Source organism: Tauraco erythrolophus, chromosome 15 (genome assembly GCF_009769465.1).
Source record: "Tauraco erythrolophus isolate bTauEry1 chromosome 15, bTauEry1.pri, whole genome shotgun sequence".
Classification (NCBI taxonomy): domain Eukaryota; kingdom Metazoa; phylum Chordata; class Aves; order Musophagiformes; family Musophagidae; genus Tauraco; species Tauraco erythrolophus.
This window is the reverse complement of record NC_141479.1, coordinates 5593056-5612443: the sequence shown is the minus strand read 5'-3', so window position 1 is coordinate 5612443 and position 19388 is coordinate 5593056. Positions and strand designations below refer to the sequence as shown.

Here is a 19388-nt window from a genome sequence, read left to right as displayed (position 1 = left end):
CTCTGCAGGCAACACAAGGTCAGTGTTCAGATCAGTTCCTCCATTTCTGTTTTCTACTGCAAACTCGGAACAGGCATTTGACAATTCCAAGGCCCTTCCAAATCCTCGGAACCTGCCAGATGTCCGGAGCACGCAGGCTAACGGGGGCATTCATGGCACACAGGAGAGCTGAACAAGGGAAGTGACACGGAGCCACCTCCTGTTCCTCTGTACTGCCTTGCAAGGAAGCTGGCTGCTCCTCTCAAGTTTTCAGAAGTACAGCACTGTGTCAAAGACCACTTCAACTGTGCTGAATTCCATTCAAAGACTTACCCAGCAGAAAAGACCTACTGGAAGCAAGCTGCTCCACAGCAGGGTCGTGCTTGACTAAAAACCATGTATTTGTCAGAAAAAAGGTTAACATCCAATGGAACATGACATGGAGGATGGAGTGAAATTGAACAAATGCATATTTAGGATTATCAGAAATCTGTTCCCTAGAACACAAATTACAAAAGCCAGAGACATTACGAAGGATTTTGTTTTTCAGTAGGAAATCAGCTGCACAAGAGGCAAGAAAAAGGTAGGACAGCAACAAAAGAAACATTTTCCAAATATTAAGCCAGCTGTCAGTCAGTTGTCAGCCTCCCACACTCCCAGTAGTCTGATTTAAGCGTGAGACATCAGCTGTGGCTGCTGCACACGCTCCTCGGTACGTTGTGCCACACATCCACCCCTTCCCAAGGCCATCAACGTGCCAGGGAAGGTGCCCACTGGACACAAGTTGCCTCCTGCACACCCCACCACCACCACAGACTGCAAGGCATAGCATTAAGAGACACCAAGAAGGACACCTAAATGCACGAGAAGGATCTAAACCTGAGCAACAAGTGAACTCTTGCCTAAGCTATTCCGAGACAGGCCATTCCCCGGGCACCCTCCCTCTAGGGTTGCGAAACAGCAAGCATGAAAAACACTGAATTGTGGCCAACAACCTAAGGACACTCTTGGGAACAAAAGGTCTTCAGACAGTTCCCTTCTTCAGCCCTGGTATACGTGCACGAGCACGCAGGCCTTTGCTTCTACAATACGGCAATGCCTTTGCTTCCACCAAGTACTTCAGAAGGACCGAGGCGGGAAACAACTGGAGACCCACAACACAGCCACTGTTACAGCCCGCTCCTGCGCTGCCGACGAGCTTGTTTTGCAGGCACAAGAGGAAGGAGCCTGAGCGAGACACCAGCTCCCCCACTGCTGCCTCCTGCCCTCCCTCCCTCCCTCCCTCCCTCAGGAGCAGATCAGCAGAGAGATCACTCACCCTTCTCCATGAGGGGTGGACATGGTCATCCATCTCTTCAGCAGATTCCAGGGAGAAGCAACCACGTCCATGCTGGGAGATGAAGCCAGGAGCTCTCTGCAGAGCCGCGTGGGGCCCAGGAGCTGCCAGCACACACTCCACGTGCCACCTGGGACAACATGCTGCACCCAGTTGTGAGCACTCACAGCCTCCTGGCCCCAGGGTTTCCTCTCACCAACGGCGGTGAGCCCGACAGCTTCCACGGTTGGCAACACAGGGTAAGATCAACATTATTATCCTTGAAAGACTAAAAAGTTTCAAACCCCTACTTTACACTGGCAGTAGTTTCCTAAAGATGACTGAATCAGGAGGACTGGAGCAGAGAAGCCCTCTGTGCCCAGTTACTCGTTGCTTCGCTCACATGGGAGGAAAACCACGTACACACCCACGCTCTCACCCCCTCTAGCACTGTTACTCACTAGCTTCTCAAGAAACAGCTGTGGCACTAAGCAACTGCTCCAGAAGGTGTCTGCTTCCTTCTGCTTTCCCATGGCAGGTAAGGAAGAGAGGGAAGGACAGAGTCTTTCTGCACATGTCATCACAGAACTGACAGCAGGAACAGAAGAATCACCTGCCTTCTTCCAAGACCCACAGGTTTTTCCTTCTTTTCTATACTGACACATAGAAAAAAAAAAAATGTAAAAGGGTTACAGCTATCTGCCATCCAAGTCCTGTTCTCAGAAAACAACTAGCTTTAGCATGCAAGATAAAGAATGCAAAAGAAAGGTAGAAAAACCATCTTTAAATAAAAAGGTAGAATGTTCTACTATAGGAAAGAGTACACAAACCCAAGTGCCAATTCGGAATGCTGCACTCTTCTCAGTTTTTGATCTGAAGACAGGACTTAACAGTTCATTTAAGTTCAACAAGGCCAAGTGCAAGGTCCTGCACGTGGGTCAGGGCAATTCCAAGCACAAGTACAGGCTGGGCAGAGAATGGATTGAGAGCAGCCTGGAGAAGAAAGACTTGGGAGTGCTGGTGGATGAGAAGCTCAACATGAGCCGGCACCATGCGCTGGCAGCCCAGAAGGCCAACTGTTTCCTGGGCTGCATCAAAAGGAGCGTGGCCAGCAGGTCGAGGGAAGGAATTCTGCCCCTCTCCTCTGCTCTTGTGAGACTCCACCTGGAATACTGCATATAACAAAGTTGGATTGAGCTCTGAGCTAGAAGAGACAGATGTGTGTTGGAGATGGTAGAAGCTGAGTTTACGCTGAGTTAATGGCCCTACAAAACCATACCAAGCCACAGACATCTCACCCAGCTATTTACTCATCTTGGCAAAAACACTCTTGTGGAAGATCTGCACTCTACCAACACTTTCAATACAGTTTACAATTTAAAAAAAAAAAACAAACAGTGCATGTAAAGCCATTAAATATTTTTAAATCTGCTGTACTAATGCACATGAGCAGAGTTTGGCAGAGCCTTCAGTTTGCACAGGCCACACCTCACACATACAGAGTTAGCGAGAGCTTTCAGAACGCCAAAGGCAACAGCTCAGTTGCAGAGACCTTGTTCAGGAGCATCCGCTTGGTAACTTATGCTTGCAATTCCTCGTACTTTAACCTTGAATTGGTTCAGGAAGGAGCCATTCTAAATTATCTCTCTCGTGCTATACTGAGTATAAACAGGTATACTAAGGTTTAGAAAGAACATTTTAGCATTTAGTCAAGAACCTGGGTCCTGTAACAGACACTTTGTAAGATGAGGGGAGTTAAAGAGGAAGGAGTAGCCCCAAGAAATGCACCTTTGAAGGCACTTCCTTCTCCACCTTAAAAAGGATCCTTGATCTCCACATACCCTCTGCATTCTTCTGTCTAAAGAGGAATTCCAGCAGTACTAGAGACACTCCAGGCAGCCCCAGGAAACCGCTGGATCTCAAAGGCAGAAGCTTTAAATGGTTTAAAGCAACATCATGCATTAAGATGTCAACATTACCTAAAACAGAGCAAGGAGTTAATTTATACATGTTAAGTGCTGCATAGAAACCACTCCAGTCATCCTTAACAGTAAGTTAAATTGATCATTTGGTACATGATAGCATATTACTTGTGAAGGCTTTGTCTATTTCCTTAAGAACTAAGACATTTTTCTCAAAGGGAACAGGGAAAGGTTGTTATATGACAAGTGGATTTAGATTGTCAGATAAAAACAAAAGACCAAAAAAACCCAACACTACAAACCCCAAACACACACCACACCACTCCCCACCCTCCCCAAACACCACATCGTATTTATATATGAAATTACTACTACTTGTTACTAGACAGTAGGGTTTGCAGTACAGGTGTGAAGAGCCAAAGAAAACACAGCCCAGCTGTAAAGGGTTAACATTACAAGTCTGGATAGGAAAATCCTGTTAGGCAAGAATAAAGCATTATGCTTGGCTACAACACTAGGAAGCCTCTTGTGAAAAGTAGATGATTCTGTCCTGAGCTCACACATGCTTTCGAAAGGCTTTCCTGTATGCGGAACAGAACTGTATGTAACCAGCCTCCTCAGTACATCCTATTATCTCAAGAACATCCTGAAGATGTATGCAGTAAGTGCATATGTGACCAGGTGCCTCCCCTTGGGTTCATCTTTGCTAAATGCCTACAATACAGACAAACAGAGGGACCAAAGCTAGATCATGGTTTCTTTTTATTTAAGATGTCACTATTACCACACATTAGTCAAGCTATCCTAAGTAATGCCCTAGACACCTAGGGAATCTAAAATCCTCAAAGATTTTATTAGCTCAAGAGACCACCATTAAAAGCTTTGATTTTAGTGTTTATGTAATAAAAGTCTAACAAGCCTGACATTCTGCTTTCGCCCTGTCAGACTAATGTGCGTTTCAGTGACAATATCCATTTACAAATCAATAATACATCATTCATCATCCCCAGCTTTACCTCTGGAAAGTGCTAAATGGCGTCAATGAACCGTCTATTTACAATTTCAAATACTAATATATTTACAATAGAAACCAAAGTATTTAAAACCATTAAATATAGTGTTTAACTCTGCTATATTAGTTTACATGAACACAGCTTACCTCTGGCATCATATTTCCAATGCCAATATTTCTGCCAGTAATTTTTTACTTTTTAAAAAATTGCTATTCCTGGAGGGAAAAAAATAAAAGCTTAAAAACCAACCCAACGTCTCCAGGCATTTCAGAGCCCTGAGGAATTACCCACCCTAGACAGTCTTCAGGTAGAAGCACTGCAGTGTTCAAGAGAGACTTCCAAACTTCAGGCAAGCCTTTGAAACCTAATGCATATGTAAAACATTAAGAGTCAGTAATCCGTTGAACAGGTTTACTGGAGTCACTGCCACCATTCAGTTTTCACTAATCCGTAGTCAAGAAGGAAACTGCTGCTTTGCCGTTTCTCCCTTCATTACATTCCCTGCACCCACAGAAAGTGTTTTGTGCACCACAGTCCGGACAAGCTAAGAAGGCATCGTCTTCTCTTCTTTGCTGAAAGGCTGAACTGAGCCAGGCTTTACCCACGACAGGCCAGAAACGTGCATGCTTTTGCAGTGCTGATCATCTGCCTTCTTCTAGGTAGAAAAAAGTTGAAATCAGAATTATTAGATACCCCAAGCCCTCTGAAGTCCCTCCCCATTCATTTGGCCTTTGGCAAATCCAAGCCCAGAAGAGGCTACCTTCGCTCCCTCTCCTCAAAGAGGAACAGTAAATGGCTGTTGGGTTAACTTCTGTCAACACGTGTGGCACCTGTAGAACTACCCTGACATTACAGGAGAGTTTTAATGCCTCAGTTGATGTACTGCTACCCCATCTACCATAAAGATTCAAAGACACTCTTTGAATAGTGCCTTCTGCTTGATGGCCACAGCCCAGCACCACTGCACTGCTATTTGCCAAATTTCTCTGTTCTTCAGAACCAAGTGCCAATCCAAATCAAAAACGTTTAACTGTAGCACACTACCTCGTGATGCTGGGCATACCGTGGAGGGGTGCTCTACCCCACCAAGGCTTCTGAACGCAAATTAACGTATCAAGGTAGCAACCAATATCTTTGCTACACCACACAGAGTTTGTTGGTGCTTTCCAAGGACGGCCCTTCCCTTCCACGAGCATCTATCATGGTTACATTCTTGAACACTAACTATTCCTACCCAACATCGTGTAACAAACATTTGAGACTGACTATTGTAATTTAGAACACAAAACAAAAAAAGCTTCAGGTTGAGGGAGAAAGGTGCAATGGCAAGCATCTCTGGACTTGAAGTAGTTTAAGAAAATTAGTAATTTAGATATCTACTCCAGCAGGTCAAAGAAACAGAATAGCTGGCAGGTTTTTTGCCTCCCAGGAACTAGCCCTGCCTCCACACTGCTACAGGCTCACCGGATCACCTGTATGACAACTACAGCAAGCCTGCGATGACGCACCAAGCCCTAGAAAGGGATAATTATGTGAGCAGACTGTCACGCTATGGGAAGCCTGTTGCCCGACCAAGGAAATTAAATCAGCAGGAAACCTGAACCTGCGCTTCTCTGTCCCTCCCCATGTTCTGCATAAAAGGTGACGCCGCGTGACAGAATTGCCACAACGCCTCCGACAACAGCCACAAGAGGGATCAGTTAGGCTTGAGCCTGGCAGAGCAGCACCTGCCTGGCTTGTGCTGCACACAGGACATCATCTCGCAAAAGCCACGTGCTGGGACATCACGGCCTTTCCTGAGCTACAGTTCCAGAATAGCCTAGTTGTTTCAGACTAGGAAAGACACAGGAATCATACGGGTAATAAACAAGGATCCAGGATTTCAGAAGAAAGGAAAGGCAGGTCACATGATTAGGTAATTTCTTTTTAGAAGGAAGGAAAAGAACATTCTCAGCTATACTAATGTTTTGAAACAAATCTCCTAAGGCACAGAAGTTAGGTCATTCCTGCTATCAATACACCACTAAAGTGACCATACATGCAATAGTTACTGAAGATGTTAGTTTTCACTTAAAAAGAAATAAACATGTACCTCCAAAGAAAAAAGATGAAAGAAAAGTCATCACTGGCATTGTGTTTGCTATCGGTCTCTGAGACAACATCACATCCCTTCCATTTCAAGCACCTCAACCTGTTCTCTCTCTTTAGGTCTTTGATTTAAAGGATAAGAAAGGAGTTGGAGAATGAAAGGGGGGGAGGGGGAAGTAAAAAGTATTTAAGTTTTTATAAGAACATCAATAAGTCAGAATCTGATCAAGCATTTTCCTATATGTCCTATTTGTTCTAAGGCTGGAGAAAGGTCACCTCACCTCAAGCCCTGCTGTGACTCCAGCAGCTGGGAACTTTGCTACACTGAGCTTACAGGCAGCATATTATATTAAGATCAATGTAAAAAAACCTCATTCATGCCAAAAGACATGCAAGAATATGAGTCAAAGCTTGCAGCAAGGAAGAATGAAGGTTGTACTGACGAAAAAAAAAAATATTTTTAAATTACCAAAAAAAAGGCAGCAAACCACATTATAGCTCTAGTGCAAGGAGCCCAAGTCAGTAACTAAAACATTCAGAGTGCATTTCCTTGCCAGACCAGCAAAGACAGCACCACCATTTCAGAATCCCTAGGCACTGCAAGTGGATTGACTTGTCATGCTACTCAATGCAGACGCAGAATTGCTGCGTGTCAGCTCTTGTCAAGCACAAAGAAATAATTAAAAACCAAAACACAGCCCTCTCCCCTAAACCCCAAGGTGTTGCTCAGGTGAAAGCTGTATGAACCAAAACATTCTGGCTTTACCAGTAAGAGCACTTTGAGATAGAAGTAGCTCTAAGCACCCTTTGATTAGCTGATACTGTCTTACTAGAAATCAGCAGAATCAGAGATGTGAGCAAGGTACTCTGTGCTTGTGCTGCTTCAAGAAGTTGGGAATGAGAAGAAAACCCTGAAGCTTTGCTTCAGTAATGAACAAAATTGTTCATTCTTCTTCAACAGAAGAGAACAAAGAAGCTGGGGACTGTCAGGTTATGCAGAAGTGGTAACGGTCTTGACAAGCGCAGGACGAGCTAATAGGCAGTCAGAAAATCTCTTCTTTCCCCTTCTTCCCTCCCTTTCATCCCCAAACAACAACAAAAAAAAAAATCTGCCAAGTGTGACAATTGTACTAACAAAGCTTTATAGATGGCTAAGTGATTAATTGCTTAACACAATGAAGTTAGGCCACTGACATAACCGCTTGCTTAAGGAACCAAACCAGTTTCAGCACAGGTGCCCATCCAAAAGAGGGGTGGAATAAGCTCTGTCTAGTACACCTTCATCACAGAGACAGAGAACCTGTCTTCCCTTACCAGGCAACAAACCCTTACCATAGCGAGAATCTGGACTCTGCACATACCTTCTGAGTCAACATCTTCTCTCTAGCTTCATCATGTATAGCTGGATTCCACGGAGAAAAACTATGGAGAAAGTACAGTTATCTCTTACTTTGCATTTTCCGCAAACTACAACATAGAGCAGAAAGCAGCTATTTTCCTTGGTTTAGTCTGCTGCATTTCAAGTAAGCTACAAGTCTGAGTTTTCAGTGTTAAAACATACTGTTAAGAACTAAATTCACATTGTTATGGATCTTTTCAACAAGAAACATTTATATTTTCATTTTTGTTTGCAAAGAAAGCTGGCAATTCAGCAGCTACTACATGAAATACTACTCATTCACTGTGGAGCTGACTGCTTCATGCCCTATGCAGTCAAGCTTGAAAGTATTTTAGAAGTATGACCAAAGCTACAGTCACGCAAACTGAGTTCGAGAAAGCACAAAAGCAATATATACTCTACAGGTATCTCTACTTGAGGGAGGTGGGGTGTTTGGGGGCTTTGTTTTGTCTGTTTGTTTTGGGGTTGGTTTGTTTGTTTGAAGTTTTGTTGAGATTTTTTTAAGTCTTGGTTGCTTAGCGAAAAAACAATAAACACAACTGTCTGATTACCTTTAAGATTCACTCAATACTAAACAAAAGGAAATGAGGATAGGACTATTCAAAGCATTGCTATAAATTTAAGAAAAAACAGGTCAGTCACCTTGGCAGAGAAAACAGCTTTAGGAAAACCTGCTCTCGAAACGCTAGGACATGGTGAATTTGCTCACAGTACTTACATGATTGCATAGGGATCCTCTATTTTGGGCTGATCAAATAAATGACTGCTGCATAGTTTGACACTGTCCACCACTTTACTTTTGAACAGCTGAATATCTTTTTCATACCTGCAAGATACAATTAAGTAATGTTTAGTAAGTAGGCACAGGTTTGCTCTAAAATCACAGACAGGCTTGGCAAAGCCTCGACTTTGGTTCCCAGTGCAAACAACTCCGGAGGTAGACACCACGAACTGATAAGCAACTTCACAAACATCTTGCTTCTGCAAGTCTGTGCAAAGATCACTTAAGAGACCATGTCTATGTGCATGGGAGATACTCACAGCACTGCAGCCTCAGGGTTCAGAGGACTAGTAGTATCGATCTTGTAGAAGACTCTGCGAGCGTACATTAACACCTGCCATATGTGATTATGATTTCGCCTAAAAAGAACAAAACACAATGAAGAAAGGAACAAACTTCTTTCAGATAATACATCAATATGTCAGCACTCACCTCCATTTTGCAAATGCTCTTTTCACATCCAGTTCACCAGACAAAGGATCTACTAGCGGATGGAAGACAGGCAGATCAAAAACCAAGCGCTGCGTTAGAAAAAAGAAATTCATTGTGACAACTTCAATCCTAATGCTAAAACCTCTGGGTGAAGGTCAGTCAGATGTTGCTTCCAAACACTAATCAATGGTTATTGTACTAAAAGGAGGCAACTTCAAGTGATTTATACCAACTGTTAACCAACACACCCACGTTACATGCAGGGTGTTGTCCCCTCTCCCGTGCTTATCACCAGATCAGGAATTAATCCAGCTAACTGCACAGGCACTAGTGCCAACACAGGTAGTAATACCAGATAAGATCAGATTAAAGGAGTTTTTCTAGTTTAGCTATTTGCGACTCAAAGCTTTTTACATACTTGAGCTACAATCAATACTTTTTTAATCCTTCACATTTTTAAGCAAACTGTGCAGTGACACCATGGCGTCTTCAGTTCTGTACAGCTAGTTTCCTCCGGTATCCATGCTTTCTTCCAGAAGAAAGCTTAGTTTCAACAGGAAGGCTTTAAAGCCCTATGCTAGCAATAAAACGACAGCTGCATGAGAGATACTAAAACCTAATCTTTGAAAGAAACTGTCTCCTACTGGGTCTGTCCTTTTAAAGATGATAGCTTTACACAAAACTTGACACCAAGCAGAGAGCTTCCCGACATAGCAACTTGTTCTCAGCTACAGCAGTTACATACACCTGTCCTCCAATCCTCCTCTTAAAGGAATTTGGCCAGGAAGGGCGGCTGCTCTGCTCTGGAGAATTAGATTGCCACACGATTTTTTTATTTTTATTTTTTAATTAAGGTAATAACTTGGATACTTTTCCCTAAAAAGACAAAGCAGAGATGGAAGGTAACACCATACTATCTATCTCCTTCTCCCTTTGTTTCACCAACGTTCCCCTCAAGTTCTTTTAGTTCTTTGTTTCCAAGGAATTTAGAAGAGAGACTGGCAAGAAATCCTGCAGTACTACAGCAAGCACAGCACAGGTGCCTGGATTTTGTTTTCCATTATATCACTCCGGAGAATTTGGACACTACTTTAAGTGTTTCAATGTGAACTTCCTTTGTAAGGAAGCAGCAGATCAAGAGTTGAAGTAAAGAACCGGTTGATTACTTAATACTCGAACACATCTAACCTCAGGAAGCTCGCTCTACACCAGCCTCAGTAATCAGGGTAACACGATTCCTCCACAGACGTTACAAAATACGTGCAAGGCCTCTCAACTGAACAAAACTAGTTCAGGGAAATGAGAAGCTAATTGATATATTAGCTTTAACAAAAAGTCATATTTAAAGCCCCAGAAAAAAAGAAAAACCCAAGACAAACACATCGACTCACCGGGCAGTCTCCATCTGGGTAATTATCAGGAATATAGACAGTAAATTTAAACACACCATCCTGGTAGAGCCCATGTCTTATGAATATTACACCAAACCACACTGCAAGTGAGAAAATTGAGTTGGCATGAGCGAAAGGGTTTTTTTTAAAAATAAAATATGTATATAAAATTGTGAAAGTTTAAACTTCACTTACTTAATGCTGATCGGTAAGATGGCTGTATGTAGACACCTGGCAATTTCTGCTTTACAACCAAGGTACTGCAATTAGAATGAGTATTTAGAATAGCTCCACAACCACACCAAATCGACAGCAAGCTGACCACAGTAAACCCAGAACGTACTACCAATAGCTTAACGGGGGACTTCTTCCACAAACTCACACCCAGTTCCCAAGGGAAGACTGCTCACAGGAGAAGGTGGCAGAAAACTAGTGAAACCATATTCTTTCACTCTTGCTTTTCCTACTCCTCCACTTAAAGAGTTACTAACAGAAAACATTATTTAGCCTGATAAAACTGTAAGCAGAGAAGTAGAAATAAATTCTTCCCCCAGTAGATGCATTTAGTGCATGTCAATACTGAAATTTCCACCTTCCTATTGAATCCCTAGTTTCAAAGTAAATATGAAAAAAAATGAATGCAATTAAGTAATTTTGAATGCAGATTTGCAGTCAATTGTAGTTAATTAGGAAACACGACCAAACTTTAACTTCAGTTTTAAACAAGCAGTTTTTCAGTTTTACACGAGACTATGCTGCAGGTCAAACAGAAATTCACAACTAACAAAATAAAGCAACAGAATAAAAAGGACAGTCAAGAAGTAGGGTACATTAGAAATCTGGACCGAGTGATTCCAGACATCCCATGACCAGGATGCACCAAGTCTTCTTCCCAAACTTGCATTCATTTGCTATTTCACTTCTTGTGATGACAATCCAGTCATGATCTTCAGTCACCAATGATCAGTGAATTATGAAAAGAGTTTCTACCTCTCCCTTTGCATTTTAGAAAGTCCATTTGATAATCAACAGCACTACCAGGGCAAAACGTGCCATTTTTACTATTTTTCAAATCAATAAGCACAAGAAGTTGTTAGTAAGTTTAACCAGCTGTAGCTATAGGGCAGGCAGATTCTACTGAACACTAGAAACGATAAGCTAATTTATTCACTTCACAGGTTTTCCAGTTTCTTGGCATATGGGTCCATTAAATTGAACTCTGTATGTTTGCACAAATAAACAATCTCAAAGAAAAATGTAACAGTTATCTGCTTACCATTTCTGTAATACTCATTATTATTTCCCTAATAACAAATTTTTTAAACTAGATGAGATTACATTATGGTATCAACATATTTTTGCATACTACAGAAGAAAAACATCCTTCTTGAACTAAGATGTCAGGGTCAGTTCCATGACAAAAACATGGAAAGACTGATGTTTTGAGAGTTCTCAGTTTCAATTTAATGGTTAAATGCAGGAACTGAGACTTAGTGTTGCATAAGGACTCCAGGGATTTAATTCCAAAAGGCACTACATACTTGAGAATCCAGTATGTCTGTCACAGAGGAAGTTCCCTCAGCTTTGTAGCGCAAAACAGTTTACGTAACTTTCTATAACTAGAAAGTTTTGCAGACAAATAGACATTCGTATGCTCCACAGCAGTCTACAAATCACTACGTTGGAGCAAATGCAGCTGATCCAAAACAAGCTATTTAAATCACACTAACTCCTTCCTCCAAAGTTTCTTGTTAAGTATCACTGAAAGACAAGAAAGAATATAGTCTTCCTAATATCCATTTAATAAGCCGTATCAGGCAGCACTCAAGTGTTCCGTGTAACCACTGAAGGAAGCTCCCACATCCTAACTGCATTAGACAGCACCATACTTTCATAACTGTCTTCTCACTAGACATACGGTGCTTCCGTTTTAATATTTGTTTCAAAAATGCAGTATTTCGGACGAAAAAGCTACCAGGATAACTGGTCAGGATGCCTAAACCCAACATGTATTTACTGCAAGACTGAGAAATATAATAATTCAGAGAATCACATCTAAACACATCCCTTAAAAAAAAATTCTCATCGCATTTTCCTCTCCCTTTCCACCTCCAGAGATTGAGGCTGCCGCTCCACTTAAGTTTTACTGCCTTCCTCAAGGACTATGCCAGGGACACCATGCAAGAACTAGATTCCCGCATGGTTTCCCCCCCCCCGCCCCCACTGAAGCATAAGCCTTGTGACCTAAAAAAGACAAAAAAAAAGTGAAAACCTACAATTCTGCAAGGAGAGAATACTCCAAATAAAAAGGCCCATAAGAAGCATGTGTTCCGTTTGTCGACTGGGACGACATGGCAGGTGAAGCAGGCTTGGTTATTGGCACAGCATTCTTTGGAATAGAAGGCAACTGTTTCTTTGTAGAGGCTCGTAGAGGACTGGTTCGCAGCTCTCCACTCAAAGTCTTCTCTTCAGCGTCAGGTCTCTGTCAGATTAAAACAGAACTAATGAGATTACAGGCCATATTTCATAAACATTTAACATATGAACATATTTTAACACAGGTTTAAACCCATCCTTGCTAATCACAAGTTTGGCCAATGAAACATATCTCGGGTTTTAGTGTTCTATTGCTTGGGGGTGGTGTCTCCTTGGGTTTTGTTTTTAAACAGACTTTTATTCAATCAAACTTAGCCCACAAGTACAAGAGTAATCAATGCTGGATAGGAAATCTGCAGATTAGGACAAATGCTTAAGGAGGCTTACATTTATTTAGAAACTGGAACCAGATAGCATACAACATCAGCTTAGAAGTCAATCTATTTCTAGCACGCAGTGCATCAAGATAAATCATTTCTACTGACAAGCATCCTCGCGTTCTAGACTTCAAAGAGTCTTTAAAAGTAGTGCCTCTGCTTAAGACACCAACATCCCACTTGGAACTGATCATATAGCCCATTCCCACTATGAGAGAATCACCATTTGACAGTGATATCAAGTTTAAACAGTTTTGCCATGGTAACCTTTTTATGCCTATGCTCTTTTATTAAAAAAAGAAAAAACAAACGAAAAACCCTTTTCTACTTAACTGGTCACTGCTACACTGCTAGCAGACACTGTACTACGTACAGACCTCAAAATCATTCTACAGATAGTGAAGACAAACCTGCAGGCTATAGAGTTCTGATTAGGCTAGTTGTGGTGACTAAAGGCTTGATCTAAGCTGTAGGTTTTTGAAGCGCTCAAGACTTGGACTAGTAAGAATACCTATGCCACAAGCATCATCAACAAAGTTACATGATTTGCCCTAGCACTGAACACCTGAGAAGCAATTAACCCTACAACTATCATGTTTTCATCGTCACTACAATCTAAAGTAGCAACAGCATTATTGAGGCACAGTTTTGTCAACGCTCGCTGCGTGTGCAATACCTGGCTAAGCGCTATGTAAGACAGTAAACAAATGTCCCAAGGAAAAAGTGTTTTCAACCATTTGAACAACTCTGTTTCTTCTTTCCTACTTAAAGATGCTTCAGATAAGAAAAGTCAACAAATTCTGGAGTAGATTACATTCACAGGCACCTTCCAGTTAAGGCAGCTCAAAGCTAGCTTATGCTTTTACTGTAGATGATCACAATCCTCAGGATAAAACACACACTCCCACTGTATTTCTAGGTCACCTGATGGCCTTTCCAGAACTGCTACCACCCCTCAACGCACGTTAACGCCTTCTGGCATCCATTCATTAAATACCTTGCGCACAGAACTTGTAGACATGCTCCAGAAAGGGTTCATAACGTGTATTCTGAATAAAGGACTGCAACTTTTCAGAGTCTTCAGAGTGTCCTCAGGTCTCACTGGTTTATACCCTAGAAATAGACAGAATGAATATGCATTCTAACACATAAACAAGAATCAATACATGAATTGGATTCAGATCTAATTCTGCAGCCAGCTTCATATTTCTGTAACTTCGGACGAAAACTTCCTGCAGTTAAGACTGACAATAGTTAAAATTGCCAAAGCTCTATTATATATTAGACTCCAGGACAACAACATAGCTGTCTATGAAATCGTCTTTGTGCATGAATCCCTGCCTTGTTTCTGCTGAAAAGACACTCGAGGTTCTCCATTCCGTGTTTTGTCCTGCCAACCAGAAAAAAGACCATCTATTGGCTTAGCACAGCCAAGAAAGATCCTCCAGCTGTGCGAACATTAAGAAGTCACCACTTCACCATTTCAGTCCAGCATCAGATAGTACTGCAATGGCTCCCTCCTGCAGCACAGTTAAGCGTCACCCCTCGCACACACTGCTGACTTTGCATGTTCCTGAAGCACTCCAGTTGGAATAAATCTCTGCTGTTCCTGGTGAAAGAGATGATCCTCCCATTGAGTTTGCATCACGCGTGTGTCATTTTGTTTCCATCTGCATTGGAACACCACCAGGAACAGATAAAGCCACAGTTGTTTTTCTGTAGCTAGTTTAATGGTTTCACCATGAGCACTAAGGCTTAGTGCGCTTTAGACCAGCAGTTCAGTAACAAGGACTTCAGCAGCATTTGGAGTATCAGTGTGTCATCTACTGTGTATGTCCCTGTTTTTCTCTCTCTCTTTTTTTTAAAAAAGTCTTGCTATTGTTTGCACAAGAATTCTCATCTACAGCACCTCTTGTCTGGCACAGCCTATTTACTGTCTTCCGCCTCTCCCCCTCCCCTAGTTCTCCTAGTTTCCCTCTCCCTCCGCATTCCTTCATTTCTGGCTGTATTAACTAAGGTTTTGAGGCAATTCACTTGACTCGGTTTCTTTAACACGAAGTTGTAGAAGACTGACCAAGGCAATTCATAGGATGTGAGAGAAGAGAATGGCACAGGCTTCTGTTGTGGTCAACACTGAGGTTTTCTACAGTAAGTAAGCAAAGCACCACCTGTCCACACATTGCTTTTGTTAGTTTATAGAGAAAACGGTAATATTGTGATTAAAAGTCTTCCAAAAAGGAAAATAAATGCCAGACTTGTTAAAAAGAAAAGAAAAACACACCAGTCGATTCAGCCAAAGAAAGTCTAGCAATGGTAAATTTTTAAAAGAAGCACTGGTATCAAATCATAGGTATCCTTCTAGACTATATAGCAGCCAAGCACTCAAAAAATGCAAGAACCATTCACAGAAGTGATGAAAAGTAATTAATTTCCTCACCCCAAAATCATCTCAAACATTCCAGTACACAATTCCTCCAGATATTTCTCCTCTTCAGCAGAGAGTCTCACACCATTCTGAGCTACTGAAAACAGAAAGTCAAAGCACGGCTACCAGGCTGGGGCACGTCCTGCGATAGCAGGGAGATGATGTTTTCACTTTTCCCCATCTCCTGTCTGGAAAGCAGAGCCAAGCCAGAAGGCTATGCCATGGGCCTTTTCTCTTCCATGAAACCCAGCCAGACTAAGACAGCCAAACACTAGGCTAGGAAGGTACAAGATGTTTCCTCCGGGAAACTTCAGAGTAAGTAGAGGGTGGAGGAACTGACGCACAAAGAGAGCACCCGAGTGCTACGGCTTTGACAAAACAGAAAAGTGCTGGAAGCTGAGTAACAGGCTGGAAGACAATTAGCTGGAATCTGGAGTGATTATGAATTTTCCGTGGGATTTTTTTCTTTCTTTGTTTGGTTTGGACTGGTGTTTTTTTAAGACTTGGTAATATAAATTGCATTATTCCAGAACCAGAGGTATGAGATACAGGAGCTGAGCGGGACAAAGAATGAGGTATGCATATAAAAACCAGCCTAACCTATTTCCAGTGAAATAAGGAACTGATCTAGAAGCTTGATAACTGGTGCTAGATGGGAGTTCAGTCACTGACTCCACCCTTCAGAAGGCAGCTATGCATCTCAGAACACTTCCAGATTGGTTGAAAAGCTTTTCATTACAGAGACACCTATTTACAGGCTATTAAAAATGGTTTATATCTCCAAATAAAACATGATTTTAGCTCTAGTTAAACTACAGAGATTCTCCTGCACAAAGAACTTTTATCCAGTTGCATGCCAGTAAGAAGTGATACATGATGTTGCCTTAGTGTTAAACTGTCTACAGTCTCATTCACTTGTTAAAATACTATTTATGAGGGAAAACTAATAACCTCAGAGTACCAGCTTCCCAGAGGAGGATCATTCAAAAAGCCTTTCAAGGTGTTTTAGAGTTTGTTTATTTCAAATCACGCTCAATCCTTCTAGCTATGCTACATGGGAGTGGAGAAAGATTTCAGTACAGGACACATCTTCAACTCCTTATGCTCTCTAGTGCCCTCAGCTCAGTATTTCCTACCCCGCATCAATCACAACTGAAAAAACACATATGAAAAAATAATCTAGTGACAGCACATTTAAGTTGGACTGTTCATCCTCCTTCTCACTATGCAGAAGGTCTGCAGCAGACAAGGAGTGCCAAGGCCCAGTATCATCAAATGGAATTTCTGGGAACTTTAGTCATTCACTCTCACACAGGCTACAGTGCCTGCTACACGGTACCCACCATTACGGCAGCGTGCGGTGCTGCAACCACTGAAACCATTGGCTTCCTAAAGGAACCCAATACACTCTCTTCATTTCATGAAAAAGGAATAAATACACCCAAAATCATCACCCTGTCTCCTCTCACATCGTCATCGTTCACAGTGCCTCACTTCAGAAAAGGCTTAACAGCGTGCTGCTCAGTAATAATTTCTACTAATTTCTACCACTTCAACAACAGAAAGTAACAGCAACCCTCCCAAGTGGGCCTCCACCCACGGGCTTCTTCAGCGTTTTCCATCTAGTACAACATCAACTAAAAAAAGACACAACACGAACTTGCAAAGAAACTTTATTTCAAATGCTGCTGCTTAGAAAGAACCTCGATACAGCACTGTATTACTAAGGTCCTACCACACCTGGACCAAGAAAGCCACCTGCTGCCCAGCATAACCTTATTTTGACTTTCACCAGTCCTGAGGCACACAAAACATCACAGCAGTCAGAATAAACACAAACTCATGCAGTACTTCATCATCACTCTAAAATACTTCAAAAAAACTAAAGTTACCAAACCAAAATTGTAAGCACTTGGCTTTTGCACCTTTTTCACACTAGGTATTCTCATTAAAGACTACTTCTGTTACTTATACCTACTGTCGTATCACGTGCCATGTTTTTCCCCTGTTATCAGCAGAATCATTAGATTAAATACATCACTAAACCAATTCAACAGGAATTCCCCAATATTTTCTAGAAACATACAGGACTCCTCAAGAACAAAAAAAAATAGTGTATAGACAAATATAAATAATATAGATTTATATATACATATATGTTTTAATACGTTTTATTCCCTACCTGAAAGGGAAGGGAACCACTCCTACACCTGAGAATAAACAGAGCTCATAAGGCAGAGTACTAGAGAAGAACAATACATGTTGATCACAACACTGTCACATTACAGTTTGTCCAGCAACTGTAACTGCCAGTTTACACCAGAACTTATTTCTCCTCAGCACATCTACTCCTGATCTTCTCAGGACCCCAGGACCTCACTAGCTCACGCCTTAACCTGCTGGAAAACGAGGGATTGCCGAAGGAACGCGGGCAGTGAACAGAACACTGACCAGCCAAGCCTGTTTGCCAGCTCTTCCCCCACAGGTGGGTTACACCTTCATACCAACACCTGCTGCTGTGACTTCGATCCTCCAACACACTTCCCAAGGAAATCACAACCCATACCAATGAAACCAGCTCCTATACAATAGCTACCAGTTTAAAAGACTCACGGGGATGACCTGCCGAGATTCACGGGACAGCTGAGTTTCCAGAGGGGGCTGTCAGCTGGAGGGCTGGCGGGTCATGGGAGGAAAAAGCCACAGTTCTGCCAAGTCCGGAGCCCTGCGCGGGGCGAAGCCTCCGCTGCCAGTCCCCGGCAGCATGTCACGGCCACCGCAGGGGGAGGCCGCGTCGCAGGGCGCGGAGGGCAGGGCGCGGAGGGCGGCCCGCTGGCGGCCGCCCCGAGCCCCGGTGCTCCCCCTCGCCGCGCAGACCCTGGAGCCAAGGGCCGGCGGGGCGCCTCACGCGGCGGGCGACGCCGGGCCGGTTCCCCCGTGAGGGACGGGGCTGTCCGGGCCGGCAGACGCTCGGCGCGGTGGCGGCTCCCCACGGGGCGGACGGGAGGGCGCCGCCCGGGCCGGCCCAGCCCGGCGACAGGTGAAGGCCTCGCGGGGCGCGAACAGGCGACCCGGCGCTGCCCGCCGCCCTCCCGCGCCGGTGCGGACCGTCCCCTCGTGACCGCCGCCGGCGCCACGCCCGGGAGGGCAGAACCGAACCGGGCCGGGCCCGGCCCGGCACTCTCGCGCCGCCGCACGCAGGCACGCGCTCGCTCACCCGCGCCGAGGCTCCCGCCGCTCCGCTATCACGCGCGGCCCAGGCCCCGCCAGCCGCCGCCGCCCCTGCCCCTCTGCCCCCGCCGCTGCCCCATTTAAAGCCCGCCCCTCGGCACCGCACATCCGGGCCTGGCCGTGCCCGCGGCCAATCGCCGCCCGGCTCTTCCGGGGAGACTCGCGGGGCGGGGCGGGGCGGCGGGGACACAGCCAGCCAATGAGAGCCGCCGCCCGCGCCCTGCGGCAAGGGGGCCGACCCCGCTCCGGCCGCCGAGGGTTCGGCCCTGCGGAAGGGACTGGCCCGAGCGCCCGTCCGTCTCGGGGGGGCGGGCCAATGGCGCCGCGGTGACGCACCTGCCGCGCTCTCAGCAGGAAGAAGGCGCCGGGGCTGCAGGAAAGGAACGGCTCTCATGGGCCTGCGGGGGGGAGCGGGGAGCCGCGCGATTGGCCGGCGGGGCGCGGGGCCGCGGTGCGGGGCGGTGCCGCCGCAGAACCGCCGCGGAGCGCCGGGAGAGACGGGGGCTCACGGCGCGGGTCGGCGTCCGTCCGTCAGTGCGCCCGTGTCCGAGCAGGAACCGCTGGTTCGGTCCGCTGGGCCGCGGCCGTGTGGCGCGGGCGGAGGGGTTAGACCGGCGGACGGCGTCACGTGATCTGAAACAGAGGGGAAAAAGGCGGCG

At 44.4% G+C, this 19388-nt stretch overlaps 1 protein-coding gene across 7 annotated transcripts; it reads right to left on the bottom strand.

Moving 5' to 3' along the window:
- Window positions 1-1417: 1417 nt before the first annotated feature.
- AKTIP (AKT interacting protein) lies at window positions 1418-18735 on the bottom strand. 7 transcript variants are annotated; one of them, XM_086620977.1, is made up of 12 exons: window positions 18716-18735; window positions 14071-14186; window positions 12597-12802; window positions 10516-10580; window positions 10321-10421; window positions 8930-9018; window positions 8758-8856; window positions 8435-8542; window positions 7679-7739; window positions 3777-4884; window positions 3136-3273; window positions 1418-1950 (listed from the first exon to the last, which is right to left on the bottom strand). In XM_086620977.1, exons 2-10 carry the CDS (start codon window positions 14110-14112, stop codon window positions 4774-4776), a joined length of 882 nt encoding a protein of 293 aa, XP_086477103.1. In that variant the 5' UTR covers window positions 14113-14186; window positions 18716-18735; the 3' UTR covers window positions 1418-1950; window positions 3136-3273; window positions 3777-4773. The 7 variants fall into 7 exon arrangements, with proteins under 7 accessions (XP_086477103.1, XP_086477101.1, XP_086477100.1 ...); XM_086620975.1 differs by lacking the exon at window positions 18716-18735 and having other exon boundaries at window positions 1418-1532; window positions 1756-1950; window positions 14071-14151; XM_086620974.1 differs by lacking the exon at window positions 18716-18735 and having other exon boundaries at window positions 3777-3930; window positions 4376-4884; window positions 14071-14151.
- Window positions 18736-19388: the final 653 nt, after the last annotated feature.

Coding starts and splice junctions, on each gene's coding strand:
- AKTIP (XM_086620977.1), bottom strand. CDS start 14,112: ATGAACCCTTTCTGGAGCATGTCTACAAGTTCTGTGCGCAAG. Junction 10,581..12,596: donor TATTCTCTCCTTGCAGAATT/GTAGGTTTTCAC, acceptor TTCTAATTGCAG/TACCTTGGTTGTAAAGCAGA. Junction 9,019..10,320: donor ACCCAGATGGAGACTGCCCG/GTGAGTCGATGT, acceptor TTTCTAACGCAG/CGCTTGGTTTTTGATCTGCC.